At 43.4% G+C, this 19,117-nt stretch overlaps 2 protein-coding genes across 5 annotated transcripts in view; one reads left to right on the top strand and one right to left on the bottom strand.

Moving 5' to 3' along the window:
- ADTRP (androgen dependent TFPI regulating protein) overlaps nt 1-19,117 on the bottom strand; it is a 561,463-nt gene that overhangs the window by 257,923 nt on the left and 284,423 nt on the right. The gene's annotated exons all lie outside the window — the stretch shown is intronic.
- Nucleotides 1,141-7,450, top strand: LOC138497154 (uncharacterized). Of its 2 annotated transcripts, XR_011278528.1 has the most exons (4): nt 1,141-1,781; nt 6,581-6,706; nt 6,806-6,912; nt 7,341-7,450. XR_011278528.1 is itself a non-coding variant. In XM_069620431.1 (3 exons), exon 1 carries the CDS (start codon nt 3,102-3,104, stop codon nt 4,506-4,508), a length of 1,407 nt encoding a protein of 468 aa, XP_069476532.1. In that variant the 5' UTR covers nt 2,079-3,101; the 3' UTR covers nt 4,509-6,706; nt 6,806-6,912; nt 7,341-7,450. The 2 variants fall into 2 exon arrangements, 1 of the variants encoding a protein (XP_069476532.1); XM_069620431.1 differs by lacking the exon at nt 1,141-1,781 and having other exon boundaries at nt 2,079-6,706.

The raw sequence follows: 19,117 nt of genomic DNA, 5'->3' as shown, positions 1-19,117 counted from the left end.
CACTTTCTCTGGCTTCACCATAAATTATTCCAAACCCGAAATCTTCCAGCTCACCCCGTCCACTACACAACCGTCCTGCGAATTCCCCCTTCGATGATCATCAGGTACCTTGGAGTGCAGGTGTCCCTCACTAAAGATTCACTGTTGGCTGACATCTATGCGGCTGTGGCGCAGCTTGCTGAGGCTCAAATGTTGAAATGGCGCAGTCTCCCACTCTCTTTGTCGGGTAGACTATCTCTAATCAAAATCTAAATTCCTCTACGTCTTTACAAATGTGCCGATCTGGCCTGGAAAGCGATATTTCAGGAATCGTTTCCCACTCATTTTCTAGCTGTAACAAGACGACATGCCCCTTGGAGCACCTGATCGCCTAATATTCCATGTTGATTACATAGACACCTTTATTTACACGTTGCACGCGCACGCGCAAACAACGTCACTCACTCAATATATAAACAACAGTGACGTCACTCGCGCATGCGCGAATGACGTCAGCTTGTCCGAAAGGTACATACAGAGGAGTTCCATCACAAAATGGCAGACGCCTCCACAGCCTTCGCCGGTCTGGATGTTGCTCCATTTTGGGACCTGTAAAAAGAGAGAGAAGTAAGTTGACTTGGACTTTATCACTTTTTTGGTATCACTTAGTTATGTAGAATCGAAATAAGATACTTACTATTCCCAATCTGGCCACATAGCCTTAACTTGTTCTATGCCAGGTACTTTGGGGAATAAAGCTTTTCTTCTGCCAAACACTTTTATGTAGAATCATAATAAGAGACTAACCATTTCCATTCTGGCCACATAGCCTTTACTTGGTCCGTGACAGCTTTTCTAAAAAATACCCCGTTTCCCCTTTACTTACCTCTACCACCTTGGTTTTTTAGGTTACTCTTCTTGGAAACAGTTGATTTGGATTAGTTTTCATCGATTAACCGTTTACCAGATTAAGATACCCAGTGACCTTTGACTGGTCAGCTCTACCATTGGACCAGTTGTTCAACCAAAGACTTGTAAGTGTGTTTTCACTTATGCATAAACATGACAACCAGATACCTATATTCTTGTCATTAAGACAGCGTCTTTCTCCTTATCTGAATATTGCTTCTTAGACCAGATCTTACGACAGGTCAAGAACAAACTTTGCGAAATCATCTCAGGAACACCTTCATCTATGGCCACACAAGACACTCCATCTTTTTTGGCCTATTTTAAATTGGTAAGAACAACTAGCTATAATTGTTCCTTATGTGACAACTTCAGTTTATCCATTTTTGTTCAAAAACACTTAGAGCATTGAATTATTCTCTCCGTGAATAGCATATACAGGCATTTAGCACCAGTAATAACCTGGTTGTATGAAAAAATGTATCTGTTTTGATGAAAAATGTATCTGTTTTGATTCAAATTAAGAGTTTTAAGTTTTTGTCAATTTTTGATAATGGTTTCACTCTAAAGGCTGTTAGACACTCTAAAACAATTAAGTCCATTTGAATTATGCACTGTACACTTTAAGTCCAGGATCTGTCTGTCGACATGTATCTCAGAGATGTCCTTTAATTGAGGTTGTTTTGAAATTGTTGCTTTCGAAATTGCTTATTGACTAAAAATATTATATTGTTTACATTTAAAATGTTTCTTTTTCTTTATAGAAATGTTATTCTTAAAGAAAAAATGTCCCTGATGAAGAGTTGTTTGCTACTCGAAACGCGTTGGGCCTACCATCTTGTATGAATAATAAATCGTCTTGCTTATGAATTTATCCTTCAATTTGTCAAAATGTAATTATTTAGTGAAATTTTGAATATATATATGAAATGCCTTTAAAAGACTTTCCATCTTTAACGATTCTCTAATCACCATTAGGCTTTGGCCTTTTAGATAGTGTGCAGGGGACGAAGCTTTCCTAATAGGAAAACACTCTCTTTTGTCCTCTATATCCAGCCTAGGTACCAAGGCTGAGCACCTCTCCCCCGCACCTTTACTTGGTTTAATATCTCTGGATATATATAAAAATATGCAACCTATATGTAATAAGATCGTCTAAATCAAGATGTGCACAGTGTGTTGTCCACGTTTCTAGTATTGTTTACCCTCACGGGTTGGTACCATAGCCACACACGAGCACCCACGAACACTAGAATGTCATTCTCGACTATCAGCGCTTTAACAGACAAAGCAGCTACAACCTTGACCTTCTCAGATGAAGAGGCGACAAGAATTCTGGGTTTAATATCAGATACTAGTAAAGATACACCAACGGGAGAGAACCCTGAACGGTTAATCCATAAATTAGAACGACTCATCAGACGAGAGATTTCTCAAAAATTACATGCAACAACCCTCGCCCAGTACTATAAGTGTAAACGGATTCCAAGAGGACTTAGAGTTTATCTTAGACCTACCCTTTGCAACGAGAATAAAGATTTCGTCATCAGATGGGAGCAAATCCTGAACAAATGCTCACTAGACCTAATATTGCTAACCATTGAAGAATTGGCAAAATCTGTTTCCAACCTTAAACAAGAGATTGATGACATCACATCCGAACTGGCTAAATTCAAAACTGCAACGGAATTGAAACAAATTTTGGAAGACACTAATACAAAGCTTGACAGTTATAAAAAAGACATGGAACAACGAAAAATAAGAAAGTTTAGAAGGGATACACTAGACTACGCGAGGGACATTGTCTACTCATGGCAGGAATTCTACGCGAATAACCGACCACCACAACATAGGCCACCAAGACAACCGCAGCCCACTAACAACACAAAGAGCAGTGAAGTCACCAGCGGAGAGCTGGAAGAGATTCCATCCACTAGCGAAAGCGGGCCTACCGCAGCATCTCAAGTGATACCACCTACGATATCTTCTCAAAACCAACCGTCTACACCTTTTTTAGAGGGAGGAAGACAAGAAGAGGAAAGAAGAAAACCAAGACAGAAGAAGAAATAAAACAGAATCTGGTCATTAATATTTCCTCTAAATCACTGACAACAACACAGATTCAGACATTGAATCTAGGGGTCTCATTTATTTATACAAACAACACCTCTTTCTTTGAAGAAGAAGTTAATCTTTTCAAACTCATCCGCAAAATGGAACTGAAAGTCTTTTTCCACAATATTGAAGATACACTGCAACCACAATCAAAATCTAAATTTTTGGAACTCAAAAACAAAAGCAGTTTTCATCCTCAAGTGAACCATCCTTTGATTAACTTGTTTAAACAAAAGACTACAAGAGATCTCAAACGACTAAAATATGGCCAGCCAAATAAAATGAATATTCGTAAACATCAGATGGAAGCCATTAAGCAATTGGCCCAGGACAGTAGTCTAACATTAAAACAAGCAGACAAAGGAGGAGCTCTAGTCCTAATGGATACTACTATGTATAACATAGGATGTCAAAAACTCTTAGACGATACTAGGACATACATACAACTAGATGGAGACCCGGTAAATGAAATCAAAGAAATTATCAAGAAGGTGGTTGACAAAGCATCAGACATGGATTGGATCACAGACAAGACAGCTGAATTTTTGATACAAAAATTTCCAGTGACTCTGGTTTTCTATGGATTACCTAAAATCCACAAAAATGCCACTGACCCTCCCTTCAGACCCATAGTTGCGGGGACAGAAAGTATCTTTCAGCCGTTAGCCATATATTTGGACACGGCACTACAACCAGCTGTACAAAGCACTCAAACCTATCTAAAGGACACCACCCGCTTCCTGAACATCATCAACTCTGTTAATCTCACAGAGGAGAGCCCAATTCTTTTCACAATGGACGTGAACAGTCTATATACTTCAATACCACACAGAGAAGGGATAGAAGCATTGGAATGGTTTCTACTAGAAAACAAAAACGTCAACATTCACAAAGTACTAGCTATAGAATTAATCAACATCATTCTATATAACAACTACTTTAGACATAATGGAACATTTTATTTACAAATTTCAGGAACCTCAATGGGTTCATCAGTGGCACCTTCATATGCCAACATTTTCATGTACCAATTTGAAACGAAATTTGTACTACAAAACCAACAGTGGAAAGAAAAAATTAAATGCTGGCAACGATACATTGATGACATTTTTGGTATATGGCTAGGCAGAGAAAGTGAACTTCTCCAATTCTGGAAATACTTAAATACCCGCAATGAAAGAATCGGGTTCACAATTAAAATTGGGAAACCTTCAGTTAATTTTCTGGATGTTACAGTGGAGATACATGGACCAGGTTTTAAGACAAAAATATACAGGAAACCAACAGATGTTAACAGCTGCTTACATCATAGCAGTTTTCATCCGAAACATTTAAAGGAGAACCTCCCCTACAGCCAACTTTTAAGGGTGAAACGTATTACATCTGATATTACCACATTACAGATGGAATATGAAACCATGCGGAATAGATTCATTGAAAGAGGTTACCCAGGAGAAACAATAGAGAAAGCCATAACAAGAACCAAATCACAGGAAAGAAAATAACTCCTAGCAAGCAACAGTAAACCAGTTCCCAAAAATTTGATTCACTCTTTGAAATACTCTAGACAAAGCTTTCAAGTCAAAAGAATAATACACAAAAACTGGGACCCGATTAAGTCAGATAAAACCTTACAAGAATTGTTTCCAGATCCCCCTATGATGGCATACAAACGAGGAAGAAATCTACGGGACCAACTCATTAAAGCGGAAAGGCCAAAAAACCCACTACAAACAACATTTTCTAAACAAAAAGCAGGCACATTTCCATGTCCCCACTGCCAACATTGCAACAACATCATTAAAGGAGAATATGTACGACATCCCAATACAGGTAAAAAAATCAGTCTGAGACACTATGCTACATGTGACAGCAAAAACGTCATCTATGCCATCCGTTGCCCCTGCGGAGTCTATTATATAGGAAAAACCAACAGAAAAGCCAAAGAAAGATGGACAGAGCACAAGTCTTCCATAAGAACAAAAAATATCAAATCTCCTGTATTTAGACATTTCCGAGACCATAACCACAACATCTCACAGATGAAAATGATCATATTGGAAGTAATGCACCCACTCCCGAGGGGTGGCGATTTACAAAGAGAACTTTTTTGGATCCAACGGCTTGACGCAATGACACCACTAGGCATGAATGAGGACTATTACCTTGGTCCATTCCTCTAAAGTTTTAACATCTATGCAAGTAAACCAATTGCTGCTACCAGTTTAAACCTTATAGGTTACTATTGCTTCTTTGTTTTTAAATAGATTCTCCCATCAAACATACCCTAGCATTACTGGGGTATCGAATATTAGAACAAAGACCTTTATTTTCTTTGCATATGAGTGTTTTAGTTACATTATCTGCTGTTAATTCACTTGTGATTTTCATCTTCAAGAAACTGCTTTTAGTGATGCTTTTGCTTTAGATTGTACACCCATACAATGGGGTTAGTGCTAAGACAATGGCCTATATTTGTCAAAAAGGTTCACAACATGATAAAAAGTGTATAATGGTTTACACAAGGTCCTAGATTTGTCAAATAGGCCAATCACATGTTTAAATGTGGATAATGGTCGACACTAAGATATCCATTTCTTTAACCATTAATAATCAGGCAGGTACTCCATGACTATTTTGCATCTATGACCATGTGCCCATGTAGGTTTTTCTACTTATCATTAGGTTAAACCCCCTCGTTTACCCAAGCATGTCCTGTGGACCTTTGAAAAGCAGTCAATAAGACCTCACAGTTACATCCGATAACATTTAATTTGTATTTTTAGTCAAACGTGTAAACATGACGTTAGTCAAAATACAGACAGCCATTTGCACCAAACCTATCACTGGTTTATCTTCTTCATTCTCCCATCTAAGTGTTTTAACACACATATAGAGATTTAACTTGGTGGACGTACAACGCGTATGTGCGATTGACGTCACTAAGTTGGAGTCATTACCTATAATGTGACATGCACCTTTTCCACCTTCATTGGAATCGCTTCCCACTCATTTTCTAGCTGTAACAAGACGACATGCCCCTTGGAGCACCTGATTGCCTAATATTCCATGTTGATTACATAGACACCTTTATTTACATGTTGCACGCGCGCGCGCGAACAACGTCACTCACTCAATATATAAACAACAGTGACGTCACTCGCATATGCGCGAATGACGTCAGCTTGTCCGAAAGGTACATAAAGACGAGTTCCATCACAAAATGGCAGACGCCTCCACAGCCTTAGCCGGTCTGGATGTTGCTCCATTTTGGGACCTGTAAAAAAGGAAGAGAAGTAAGTTGACTTGGACTTTATCACTTTTTTGGTATCACTTAGTTATGTAGAATCGAAATAAGATACTTACTATTCCCAATTTGGCCACATAGCCTTAACTTGTTCTATGCCAGGTACTTTGGGGAATAAAGCTTTTCTTCTGCCAAACACTTTTATGTAGAATCATAATAAGAGACTAACCATTTCCATTCTGGCCACATAGCCTTTACTTGGTCCGTGACAGCTTTTCTAAAAAATACCCCGTTTCCCCTTTACTTACCTCTACCACCTTGGTTTTTTAGGTTACTCTTCTTGGAAACAGTTGATTTGGATTAGTTTTCATCGATTAACCGTTTACCAGATTAAGATACCCAGTGACCTTTGACTGGTCAGCTCTACCATTGGACCAGTTGTTCAACCAAAGACTTGTAAGTGTGTTTTCACTTATGCATAAACATGACAACCAGATACCTATATTCTTGTCATTAAGACAGCGTCTTTCTCCTTATCTGAATATTGCTTCTTAGACCAGATCTCACGACAGGTCAAGAACAAACTTTGCGAAATCATCTCAGGAACACCTTCATCTATGGCCGTACAAGACACTCCATCTTTTTTGGCCTATTTTAAATAGGTAAGAACAACTAGCTATAATTGTTCCTTATGTGACAACTTCAGTTTATCCATTTTTGTTCAAAAACACTTAGAGCATTGAATTATTCTCTCCGTGAATAGCATATACAGGCATTTAGCACCAGTAATAACCTGGTTGTACGAAAAAATGTATCTGTTTTGATGAAAAATGTATCTGTTTTGATTCAAATTAAGAGTTTTAAGTTTTTGTCAATTTTTGATAATGGTTTCACTCTAAAGGCTGTTAGACACTCTAAAACAATTAAGTCCATTTGAATTATGCACTGTACACTTTAAGTCCAGGATCTGTGTGTCGACATGTATCTCAGAGATGTCCTTGAATTGAAGTTGTTTTGAAATTGTTGCTTTCGAAATTGCTTATTGACTAAAAATATTGTTTAAATTTAAAATGTTTCTTTTTCTTTATAGAAATGTTATTCTTAAAGAAAAAATGTCCCTGATGAAGAGATGTTTGCTACTCGAAACGCGTTGGGCCTACCATCTTGTATGAATAATAAATCGTCTTGCTTATGAATTTATCCTTCAAGTTGTCAAAATTTAATTATCTAGTGAAATTTTGAATATATATCTGAAATGCCTTTAAAAGACTTTCCATCTTTAACGATTCTCTAATCACCATTAGGCTTTGGCCTTTTAGATAGTGTGCAGGGGACGAAGCTTTCCTAATAGGAAAACACTCTCTTTTGAGTACTTGACACTACTCCCAGGTCTTTCAGATCATTGCCCAACAGCACCCTTCCTGGTACTTCAGATTGTACACTCACAGGTATCCTGACAGTCATTTCATTGCACTGGATGAGAGCTGGTAATTGGGGAAGCATCTGCACAGGCCCTCTAGCTAACTTGGTGAGGCGTTTGGGTGCCCTAGCAACATCCTCCACCTTGAAAAAAGATTCGTCCACCACAGTTATGCTGGCCACAGTGTCTCTAATGGCAGCGGTCTCCTGACCATTGACTAGGACACTGGCCCTCATTACGACCCTGGCGGAAATCGCGGTGCTAAATGCACCGCGGAGCACGGCGGAAAGCTGCCGATAGCGCCATGGAGGTTGGCGGATTTTCCGCCCCATGCCGACCTTGGCGGGGCGGTAAATCCCCATTCCCCATTTTACCCTTCCCCATTCCCATTTTTGCCCCATAGGGTATAATGGGAGTGGGGAAGGCGTTAATTGCGCCACCGTAAAATACGGTGGCGTAATTAACAACATGGTCCCGTAGCGCCATGGATTTCTCCGCCCGGAAAAACCAGGCGGAAAACGGCTCCATGGCGCTACGGGAACTCGTAGTAGGGCGGACGGGTCCGCCGCGAATAACGCTGGCGTAAACCCACTCCGCCAGGGTCGTAATGAGGCCCACTGTCTTTATAATACTCTTAGTATTAGGAGGGATAGAATTATACAGATCTAAATTATGTTGTTCCCACAACCCAAGAGATACTAAAGATACACTAGCTGAGACTCCAATGGGATCATCAGCCAGCAATTGAAAGTTTCCACTGTACTTCCTCCTCTGGAGCGAAGGCTAAGGTGACAGTGTGGACCCCTGAAGGTTTACCCTTCATCTGGGATCCCCTTTCACATGGTCGGTTGAGCCACAACCATAACATTTTCCAAATGTCTTTATGAATGGTGGCTTGTTCTGACTTCCTTCTGGTCTGGGACCAGTAAGTACACTAGCCTGATTTGGTTTCCCCTGTGGCTTACCCTTAGAATTTTGGTTGTGGCCCTCTTTGGAATTGGAATTATTTGAATTCTCTTTGGTGTCTTTCTTAGGCTGCTTTCCCACATCCTTTTTCTGAGTTACCCCTGAATCCTTGTGAGTAGCCCTGTTGGCAACCCACAAGTCAGCAGCCTTAGCTAATTTCTTAGAATCCAATTCTTTTGAATCAGCCAAGTGCTGTCTGAGCTCAGGAGAGCAGGCATCATAGATAGACTCCATCATAACAAGATCTCTCATTTCTACATAAGTGTTAACTTTATAACCCTTAACCCATCCCTCTAAATTCTTCAAACATTCATTCACCCAAGTAGCCCAAGGGGTACTATCATGCTTTTTGAGGGTCCTAAACCTCTTAAGGTACTGGGAAGGAGTCTTCCCAAATCTAGCTATCAGAGCTAGCTTTACACATTCATAGTCCATCCTATCCACCTCCCCCAACTCCATTACCACATCAGATGCAACAGAAGGGAGCCTAGAGAATAGCCAGGGGATCAACTGATTCCATGTGATATCATGGAGGCCATGATTGTATTCAAATATATCAAGCCAATCTAACACATCCAACTTAGGTTCATACATACCCACAATCTCTTTAGGCATCCGGGGTCTTTTTGGACTGGAAGATCTAGAGGATTCGGAGAAAGAAGCATTTTCCAAAGAATATTTCTTCACCTCAAGCTCATGGTTGAGCTCCATTTCTTTGAGCCTTAGTTCTTGATGTCTCTGTTCAGTTTAGGCACTAATTCTTTTGAATTCAAGTTCAAGTCTCATTTTTTCTAGAGATATAAATTCAGGACTTAATGTGGGACCTGGTAAGGGTCCAGTAGCTACAGGTTGAGGCCCTTGAGCAGGCATAGGACCAGAGGGGGAGACATAGTTATCCTCCTCTTCCTCATCTGTCTCAATAATAACATTTTCAACATTATCCTCATTACTGTTTGCCACATTTGCTGGAGTAGTAGGGCCTACCGAACCACTATCCAGACTTTGTTTCTCTAACAGTCTATCAATAATTTCTGTTTTCTTGCCTTTGACAGGAAGACCTTTCTGTCTGCACAAATCTTTAAGATAATCAGCAGTTTTTGCAAAGAGGGACTCCTGACTATAACTTTCCATTCTTGACTTTTGTTCAAATAACTTTTTTTTACTTTTAACCTTGTGGTTAGTTGTACCAAGGCACAAGTAACACACTAAAATGTCAATCCAATACTTTTATCCTCACTGCTGTACACCAGTGTTAGGCAAAATTCAGGGCAGTTCCCTGAGGGAGCACTACCCCAGATTAGGACTACAGGTGAGAGCAATAAATCCCTTTTGGTATCAGTCTGTACCACAAAGATTTAGTTGGTAGCTGTGGCTGAGCAGTCAGACTTATCTCAAGAGGGAGATGAGCAGTATTCAGGGTTGACACAATAGGCAGTACAGTACTATGGAGCAAGGAAACACTGACCAAAGTTTTGTATTAAAAAGAGAATATATATTTATTTTATACACTTCTAAGTCAACACATAGATCACAGTTAATACAGTAAGTCAAGTTTAGTCAAAAGAAAAGCATATACAACTCCCTATTCAATGATAGATATGTTTGCAGTAGAGTGAAAACTGAGCAAAATGGCACAGTGAAAACCAACTACAAATGATACTCTAACAATGTACCGAAAGGAAGGGAAAGCACAAGTTGAACTGAAATACCTTCAGACACCTCCTAGCAACACTTCCCTGAATTTGGGTGAACAAGTAATGCACAGTAACACTTTAGCCAAAAGATAAGTGAATGAAAACTGAGCAAAATGGCACTCCACAAGTTAAAACAGTAGGAAGGAAGAGAGGTTTAGAAGATTTAGGTGCACCCACACATTTCCCATTGAAAACTAATCTAGTGAGAGCAGATCTAACAAATCAGCCAGAGTCAATAGGCCAGAGTCAGTGGTACAGGACCAGGAGTTTAGGAGCAAAAATGTTCTAGTAGCTGCAGTCAAGTCTTTAGTAGAAAATTGTTGAAGAGGTAGATGCAAGACGAAAGACAATGTTAAGAGAGAGGGCGGCCGACTCCACAAGTAGTCAAAAGAATTTAAAACACCTTTAGGGCTACCACAGAAAAAAGGGCGGCCTGGCGGAACAATGTACCTTAAACGTGAAGAAGTGGCTCCTGCAGTGGCGGTTGTTCCTGGAATTTCCTGCAGGTCGAGGGATCCAACAGAGGAAGAGAGGCTCTCGTCGTGGAGGAAGGTTCAAGTCGCTGCACTACCCAGGGATGAAACCAGCCACGGTGCTGCCAAACGAAGTTTAAAAGTTACGCTCCTTTTAATCGCGGCCCGGGTCGATAGCTGCCTGGCTATCCGGTCTCCAAGTGCTGGGCATTGTCGATTCAACCAAGGCAGGTCTGAGGAAGCGATTAGTGAACTGGTTGACCCCACCAGCTCAAGGGAAGGAGGCTCTTTCGCTGAAGATCTCCTCTCGTCGTGTGGAAGAAAAGTGGTGAGACGATCCGGCAGGGCTTCACCGGTGGTGTAGATGCTGAAGATGTCTCTGGCTTCTCTCCCCTTCGGTTCCGTAGTTACAGTGGCGACGTCTTGCTCTTCCAGTCCTCAGGACCCTGCTTTTATGCAGAAAGAGACCCATTCATACAGCCTAGCTGTCACTCACACAGTGGGGTGGTCATCTTGGCAGGAGACCCTCCAGCCTATCAGGTTAGAGTGCAACCTGAGTTGCTGTGGCAACTCTGTCCAGGGGTTCTACTCCCCCTCCCAAACAACAGACCCACCCCAGACTCAGAGGCGCCGAGAGGAGGGCTTCTGGGCAGAAGCCCGCCAAAAGAGCGAACAAAGGATCCCCGACCTGGGTTAGGAAAATGGAGTAAGACTCAAGAAAGAAGTTTTATCAAAGTTCTGGCAAATGAAACCTACCGGAGTAAAGTTAATAATAAAATAAACCAGCGGTATGTTAGAGGCTGTCAGTAAAAGTGTTAGCCCCGAACAATGGGAAAATCCCATAGGAAAATATTCGCGGTCAAATAAAAAAGGTAGTAACCACTGCCACCAGCCAGAAACTTTGTAGAGGGGGACTTTAAGGTACCCTCTCGAAAATGAACATAGGGGAAAAACTATTAACCCCTTCCAGTACTTCCATATTAAGATGGGGTGTACTGGTTTAGTTCATAGAGATTGACTAGTAAAGTCAATGGGGACTTTACATGCCCTGGGAGACAGTAGTCAGTCCCAGGGAATGGAGTCTATGTTTGGGGGTCGCTACGACACCCCTGTGTCACTGCACGGAGGGTGCTGTGTAACACATGTGCATAAAGATGGTTCCTGTGGGTGAGAGAAAAGATCCCATAGGCATTAAACACAAAAATAGCCTAGAACAAACATAGCAAAGATGCCTAAGAGTGGGAAAAAAGAGTCTCACTCTGTCATGTCTCCCAGCGTTCGTCATCATCACCCACCTGTCATTCACCACCATCGGAGCTCACGTGACTTTCGTGTCCCTGCACACGAACGGCGGCGATATCCTGCCAAACAAAGGAGACCCGTTCATTACGGCCCGAGGGCTCTTCGCCCCTTTCTTCACTGGCACCTCCCATGGAGATTCTCGCACGACTGGCGCTGCCGCTTGGGCACACACAGGACCGTGCGTCACGTGACGGGGCATCCACAACGGCCTTCGTCATCATCACGGGTCATGTGACACGGACCCTCACGTCCCCCACGTGATGTGAATCAGGTCACCCTCCACACAGTTAAAGGAAGCAGGGAAACACGGAAGCACCGCTTCACAGCTGCTTCCTTCACGGACTGCTTTGGCGTTTTGGATACTTTTTGAATACTACGATTGCTCGACCACGGAACGTTACACGGATTGCCTCATCTCTGCCCCGGATATCACGTTGCTTTGTCTGCCCTGCTGGAAATCATCCCTGGATTGTTAACCTGCTGGTTTCCATTTCCTCCTACTGGTTTCTTGACCCGGATTTGTTCACTGGACTGCCCACGGATATCCTTTTGTACTGAATACTGAACTTTATGGTTACCTTTTTGGCCCTCGACCTCGGAACTGCTTTTCTGGACTGCTCACGGATTGCCCTATTTGTCTCAGGTGTTTCCATCTTCTCGAATACTGTCAGAGAAACAATCGACCAGTGTATGCTGTACCCCCACTACTCCTCCATATCTCACAGGACGCCATCTCCCTCACTTTTGGGTAAGCCCCTTTCTGATCTTCTATCACATGGTATTGTTGTTCATTCCCTGTTTTGATTAACCCTCCATTGCCTTACAGTGGTCAGGGGGTCCTTTGGCGTTTCTGGTTCCTGATCAACGGCATTCTTCACCTGTGACCTCAAGTGCCGCACGGGTAGTGTTTCCTTACTTCTGGCCGTGTGGTGCTTGGGGACGGAGGTAGTACTAATCTGCACGACTATCAAGAGCTGAACACAGTCTTAGTAAAAATAAATAAACCCTTCAAATCCAGCAAAGCTGCTCGGGGACTCTATAGGTAAGGGAAATTGGCCATAAGTGAGAATTCTCCCTAACACATAGCATGAGACATATGTACAGCTTTAGACTGCTCCATTGTTGTAGTGTGGCTGTACTAGTGAGCAAAGGACAACATACAGGTACAGTTTGTGAAGTTTGCATATTGTTGCACACCATGAGACTCACAGCAATTCAGGACACCCGTGGCAGTCACCGGCAAAAAGCTTCCTTGATCTAGAGGGAGTGTGGGTTACAGTTCTACACGGAACGGCGTTCCGAACACAATGTTTGAAGGAGTGCAGCTCCATCTTGTTCCGGCCCAAAAATACTTTAGACACAACCAGTTTTTCAGCTGAAGGTCTTACTTTTACTTTTATTTTTAAAACATGGTAATCTACTACAAGAAAGGCTTAAAACGAGGGGTGGACTGGCATGTAGGGAACTCTGGAGATGTCCTGGTAGGTCTCTGCACCCTGGGCTTCTTTTGTGTGACAACCTATTTTATTTTTAAATGTTAAAAAGGGCTGGGCTTGCTGAAAATGTGTAATATGGGGCCACTTTGAACATGATTTCCAGGGCCTCTTTGGGTTTTCAGTTCACCCCGGCTTGAAACTAGACGTTATCCAAGTAGAGTGATTAAACAAACTGAAAGCAAAACAAAAAATATATACTGATATTTGTTTCTGCAGCCAAAAGTAAAACATTCAGTCAACAAACTGCTCTTTTACAACCTTTAGTCCAAGTAGAAATGCAATTCAGAAGACCATTCATAAAAATTGGACTATCATTGAATATACAGGGATGTTGTCTCCAAAACATTTTTTTTTCAAAATCAAAGTCATGTTTCTATGTCTGCACATATTGTTTTCCTCTCGGGACCCGCGCAATTTGGTACAGCCTGCCCGGGGGGGAATTTGAGTGTACCTGAGATGATTTTGAGTAAAATCCTGTCACCAGTCCCCCGCCTTGGGGACAGGTGGACAGGACCATGATTAAGATATAGCGGCGGCAAGCCGCCTAGCGAGAGAGAACGTCACCCTGAAGAGCGCTTAGGGCATTCCGGCCCTCTGTGCTGAGGAGGTGCCCCAGAGCATTCCTGGCCGACCTGTGCCCTCCCCTCAGGGTAGATGAAGTGCCCGGCGTGGTTGTGAGACATCTCAGCTCGGGCTGGCAGCTCCCGTGAGAGTGTGCCTCTCTTGGTAGCTGACAGACAGTACCAGACACAAGTCTGCCTTTCCCCATTTTCCTGGGGCAGGAGGAAGGAGTGGAGAGCTAGCCTCCGGAGCTGGCAACATAGTGCAGCCCGTGAGAAGTAGAACAGTGTTTTACCCTGCCTTCGCAATCTGTTTCCCGGTCACTGATTAACTTAAGAGAACATCAGCGTAAAAAAAGGGGAATATTCAGGTCAACTGGTTATTGCGTATACTATAGATAAGTGGTCTGTTAGCGAAGGGGAGAGCTTGAGAGAGAGCTCGAGAGATTGAGCGAGAGAGAGAGAGAGAGAGAGAAGGGGTAAGGTAGAAAACCACAAAGATAGGGGGTCTCGTACGTGTAGTATGGTACGTTGGGAGAGAAAGTGGTCTGTCAGTTTCTGTCAGAACTCTGAGCTTGCTTTAGGGTCCTCTGCCAGATATTGCATATTAGTTCTTCTGTCCCCTTCCATAATTGTTTTTTGTTCGACACAGGGGAGGCTCTGAGACGCAAGAGGCTCCATATGGTGCCGAGGGATCAACTGAAGCAGAGTGCGAATCTTATGAGAGGGCGTAAAGGTTAGCCGGCCATCTCTGGAAAAGGGCCCCCAACCAGTGGAAGAGTATTTTTTTAACCTGAGGTGTTAAACCACGTTTTGCCAATTTACCCCAGGAAGTGAATGAAGGTTTACTTATCTAAAGTGTCAACCCAGGTGTACCAATGTACTGCATGAAGTGAAAGAGGGTTTACTTACCTTATGGGTCAACCCATGTTCGCCAATATATCTCCTGAAGTGAAAGAAAGTTTACTTATTTTACGTGTGTCAACCAATGTTCGCCAATGTATCCCATGAAGGGAAATAAGGATAAATTGTCTAATATGTAAAACCAGGCTCACAAATGTCTCCCATGATGTAAAGAATGGTTATTTATCTAGGTGGCAAGTCTTTCCAGCAAGTACCTCGCAAGTAGTAAAATGGGTCTGCCAGGTACCATATAATAGTAATCCCTATTACCATGGCAACACTAGTGTGAAATAGATGTGGGGTAATCATAAGTGATATATATATCACGCGGCAAACAGGCTGACAGTGAAAGTAAAGTGTTAGTTTGCTAACTCTTGTATAATTCTAACTAGCATATTTTCTGATTGGCTGCAAAGCAGTTGGTTGCTTACCATATGTGCTACAGAATGCGCTGGCGGTGCCCCCACCTAAAGGGAACCAGTTATGGGTTTATTCAAATGAGACTGTAAGCAGGTCTTTAGTGATCCCACTGTAAACAGTTTTGTAGTGGGATCCCATTGTGAAGGGTACTGCTATCCTCCAGTGTCATATCGGTAAATGATAAGTATAACTATTGGAGGCATATGTAAGAATGTAAGACTATAAGACTGTTCAGCAATTGTGCTACCAGAGGTGGTAACTGATATAAACTTGGGAACCCTGAGTTGTAATTATTGTTCTTTTAACTGATTTTATAAAGAAGGAGTTGTACTCTATCAAATTCTTATCAGACTGTGACTGTTTATTTGACCTGGTACAACCATAGGGCAGCTGGCCAGTGGGACTGGACTGCCCATGGGGCAAGTATAGACCATCCTCCCTGGGTCCACATATGCACATGTGTGCGGCAAGGTGTAGTATCCCTCGCCCAGGACACCTAAAGGTAGCTACTCTTTCCATGCCCCCTTTTTACTTGGGAGAACCACCTTACACTTTTGGAGGCACTGCTGAGATCCCAGGGGGAGGGGCAGTTACTTTATGGGGGAAACGCTTGTGTATTCTATACTGTTTACCAGACAGAGGAGCTGTGTCAAATATTAGAAGTAATTACCTCTAAACCACAGACACTCAAGAGAAAATGAAAACAAGAATAGCACATGAATATTTGTTACACTGGGTAAAAGCTGAGGGGCTTAGCCCAGAGACTTGTGTTATAATAGGTGAGGTCCCGTTGAATATTACAACCGATGAAATCTTAGCCATGACTGGTGCCTTAGAACCCATCATGGATAAAGTAAAAAGCATAGGCCGTATACCTGGCAAAGATTCCAATGTTATATGCTATGTTATGGTGCATGTTCTCTTACAGGTAAAACCATGCCCACGGAGATCCAAGGTGGGGAACTGTTAATCACCTGCACAGTCTGGAAATAGGAATCATGGCCGGGGAATCCGCAGAGACCAGAGTTTCCCTCCACCACTAAAGACGCCATAGTCTTTGCTGCGCCGGTGGCTGAGGCTGTTAAAGTAACTATGGAGCGACAATCCCCGCCACCAGTACTCAGTGAACAAGGAGCCTACACACGACTACGGCCCTTTTCCGGTGAACTGCCAGTGCCCAAAGATGAAGAAAGCTATAAAGTATGGGCCGATCTCAGGCAGTTTATGCTCCATGACTGGAAAGTGTCAGACCAGGAAAAGAGGAGGCGGGTGATAAAGGCCTTACGAGGACCTGCATTACAGACGGTACAGTCCCTTCACACACAAAACCCTGACCCTAACTCCATGCAGGTGATAGGTGCACTGGAAGGAGCGTTTGGCACCACTGAACCAGGGGAGGACTTGCTGATGAAGTTTGCCACTTCCTTGAACCAGGGAGAGAAATTATCTGAATTTATAATGCGGATTGAACAAATATTGCACTTGACCCACCAGAGGAGGAGTAGAGACTTCCCAGTTGAACCATTGTCGTTTTAAGCAGTTACTTCGAGGGGGCAAAGATGTTGCCATACCTATCTCGCAGTTGAGGCTATGGGAGAAACGAGACAACCTGCCGTCCTATGAGGATTTGCTAAGATCAATACGGGCACTGGAGGAAGAAACAGGTGATGTCCATGTCCAGAGCCATCCTGTTCAAGGGGTGCCTTGAGCGCTCAATTCTACATTTGCCCAACAGAGACAGATTGAAGAATTGCAACAGCGGATTTGCAGGCCCGGCTGCCAATAAGTGAAAGTTCAAATGCTCCTCCGCAGCTAGGCCGAGGCGCATTTCCCCATCACGTGAAAGAGAACACCAGACTTTTCGACGGGTGCAAAAGCCACGAGAACATGTTGCCTCCTCTACTCTGTTGCCCTCATGGAGATTCTGCCTAGATATGGAGATGACTCACACTACACCCGTCTGTGTGACCGAGACCAGAACTATGCCCGAGTAGCGGCCCGTTTTAATGCACTGAAACGAACTCCAGCCCGAGCATCGTTGGGAAATGCCCAGGATGTTGTAGGGGTGGAGCAGCTAGAACCTCGACCACAGGAATGAGCTCCACAGCAAACTAGTACCACAACTCTGTCCGGACTCGGCATTCTGAATTACCTACCACTAAGTACCCCATAAAGGCTCAGGGGAGTCCCGTAGCTGAACATATCCGCCTAGTCCAGGAGCTCTGCAACTCTAAGAAAGGGACATCAGCAACCTGCCACAAACTGCGACCCCAAGCCAAAAATGTTCCAGAGGCATTCCTACCGGCCTCATTGGCCCCACATTGACCGTCCCTGTAGATCTGGAAGGGTGAAGAACTATAGCACTACTGCACAGTGGCTCCCAGGTCACCATTGTGTATGAGCCCTACTATTACCAACATATGTCCCACTTGCCACTGGAGCCTCTAGAGGGGTTAAATCTGATGGGAGTCGGAGATGTCTCGGGTATGTCAGAGTAAAGCACCACTTGATTCATGATGTGGCTGGGGTGAACACAACCTTGTCCACACTGGCGTTGATCTGCACCACCAAGAACCCGAATCCAGAAATCCCCCTGGTTGTAGGCACAAACTCTGCTTTGTTTGGTATACTCGCCAGAATGTGCATGGAGATGGCCGGCCTCACGTTTACACACTCATTGAACATGCATCCAGGTTGCCAGCAGGCATATCTCAAGCAAAGCCAGGAGAAAAAAAAACACTGATGGACCAGTGGGAGACGTAGCCACCACTATCCATAGTCAGCTGGACATACTGCCTGGTCAGACGGTAATGGTGCTGGGCCAAGTACAGCTCCAAGAAGCCTGCCAGTGCCGGAGACTGGTGATGGAGGCGCCGGAAGGAGAATAACTGCCAGTAGGACTGATGATCAAGTGCACCATAGTTAGTGATACTAGGAAGGGGGTGACTCACATCCGAGTCCCTATCTCTAATATCACTGAAAAAACTGTGCAAATCCCAGCCGGGCGGACAATCGCCCAACTTCACATTCCTGAATCAATGGCACAGGTGTTTGCAACCAGGAGCCTATACCCCCCTTTTGATAGAATTACCATAAACTTTGGTGACTCACCAATGTCTGACCGGGAAAAGGATCGTCTACGCGACAAACTGACCCTGCGGGCCGATGTGCTTTCGACCTGGGATTGAGATTTGGGAGAAGCCAAGGGAGTGCACCACCAAATACGATTGAATGATACCACCCCCTTTCGAGAAAGGCCATGAAGATTAGCTCCGGCTGATGTGGAGGACGTGCAGCGCCACCTTAAAGAGCTATTACAGGCAGGGGTTATCCAGGAGTCGAGGAGCCTGTATGTGTCACCCATTGTGGTGGCCAGGAAAAGGAACAATGATGTCCGTCTGTGCATTGACTACCGGCGACTGAACAGCAGGGCAGTGCCCAATCAATACACTACTCCCAGGGTGGATGAGGCCCTTGACTGTTTGGTTGGGAGCAAGTAGTTCTCTGTCTTCGACCTAAGGAGTGGATATTACCATATCCCCATGCTACTACTTCCTGAGGATAAGGAGAAGACAGCTTTCATCTACCCTCCTTTGGGGTTTTACCAGTTGACTCTTATTCCTCAGGGTATAT

This window comes from Ambystoma mexicanum, chromosome 5q (genome assembly GCF_040938575.1).
Source record: "Ambystoma mexicanum isolate Mex_15411 chromosome 5q, UKY_AmexF1_1, whole genome shotgun sequence".
Classification (NCBI taxonomy): domain Eukaryota; kingdom Metazoa; phylum Chordata; class Amphibia; order Caudata; family Ambystomatidae; genus Ambystoma; species Ambystoma mexicanum.
The sequence above is the reverse complement of the archived record's forward strand: the minus strand, read 5'-3'. Positions and strand labels throughout refer to the sequence as shown.

What these genes read in the sequence shown, in the direction of transcription:
- LOC138497154 (XM_069620431.1), top strand. Translation starts at nt 3,102, where the DNA reads ATGGAACTGAAAGTCTTTTTCCACAATATTGAAGATACACTGCAACCA.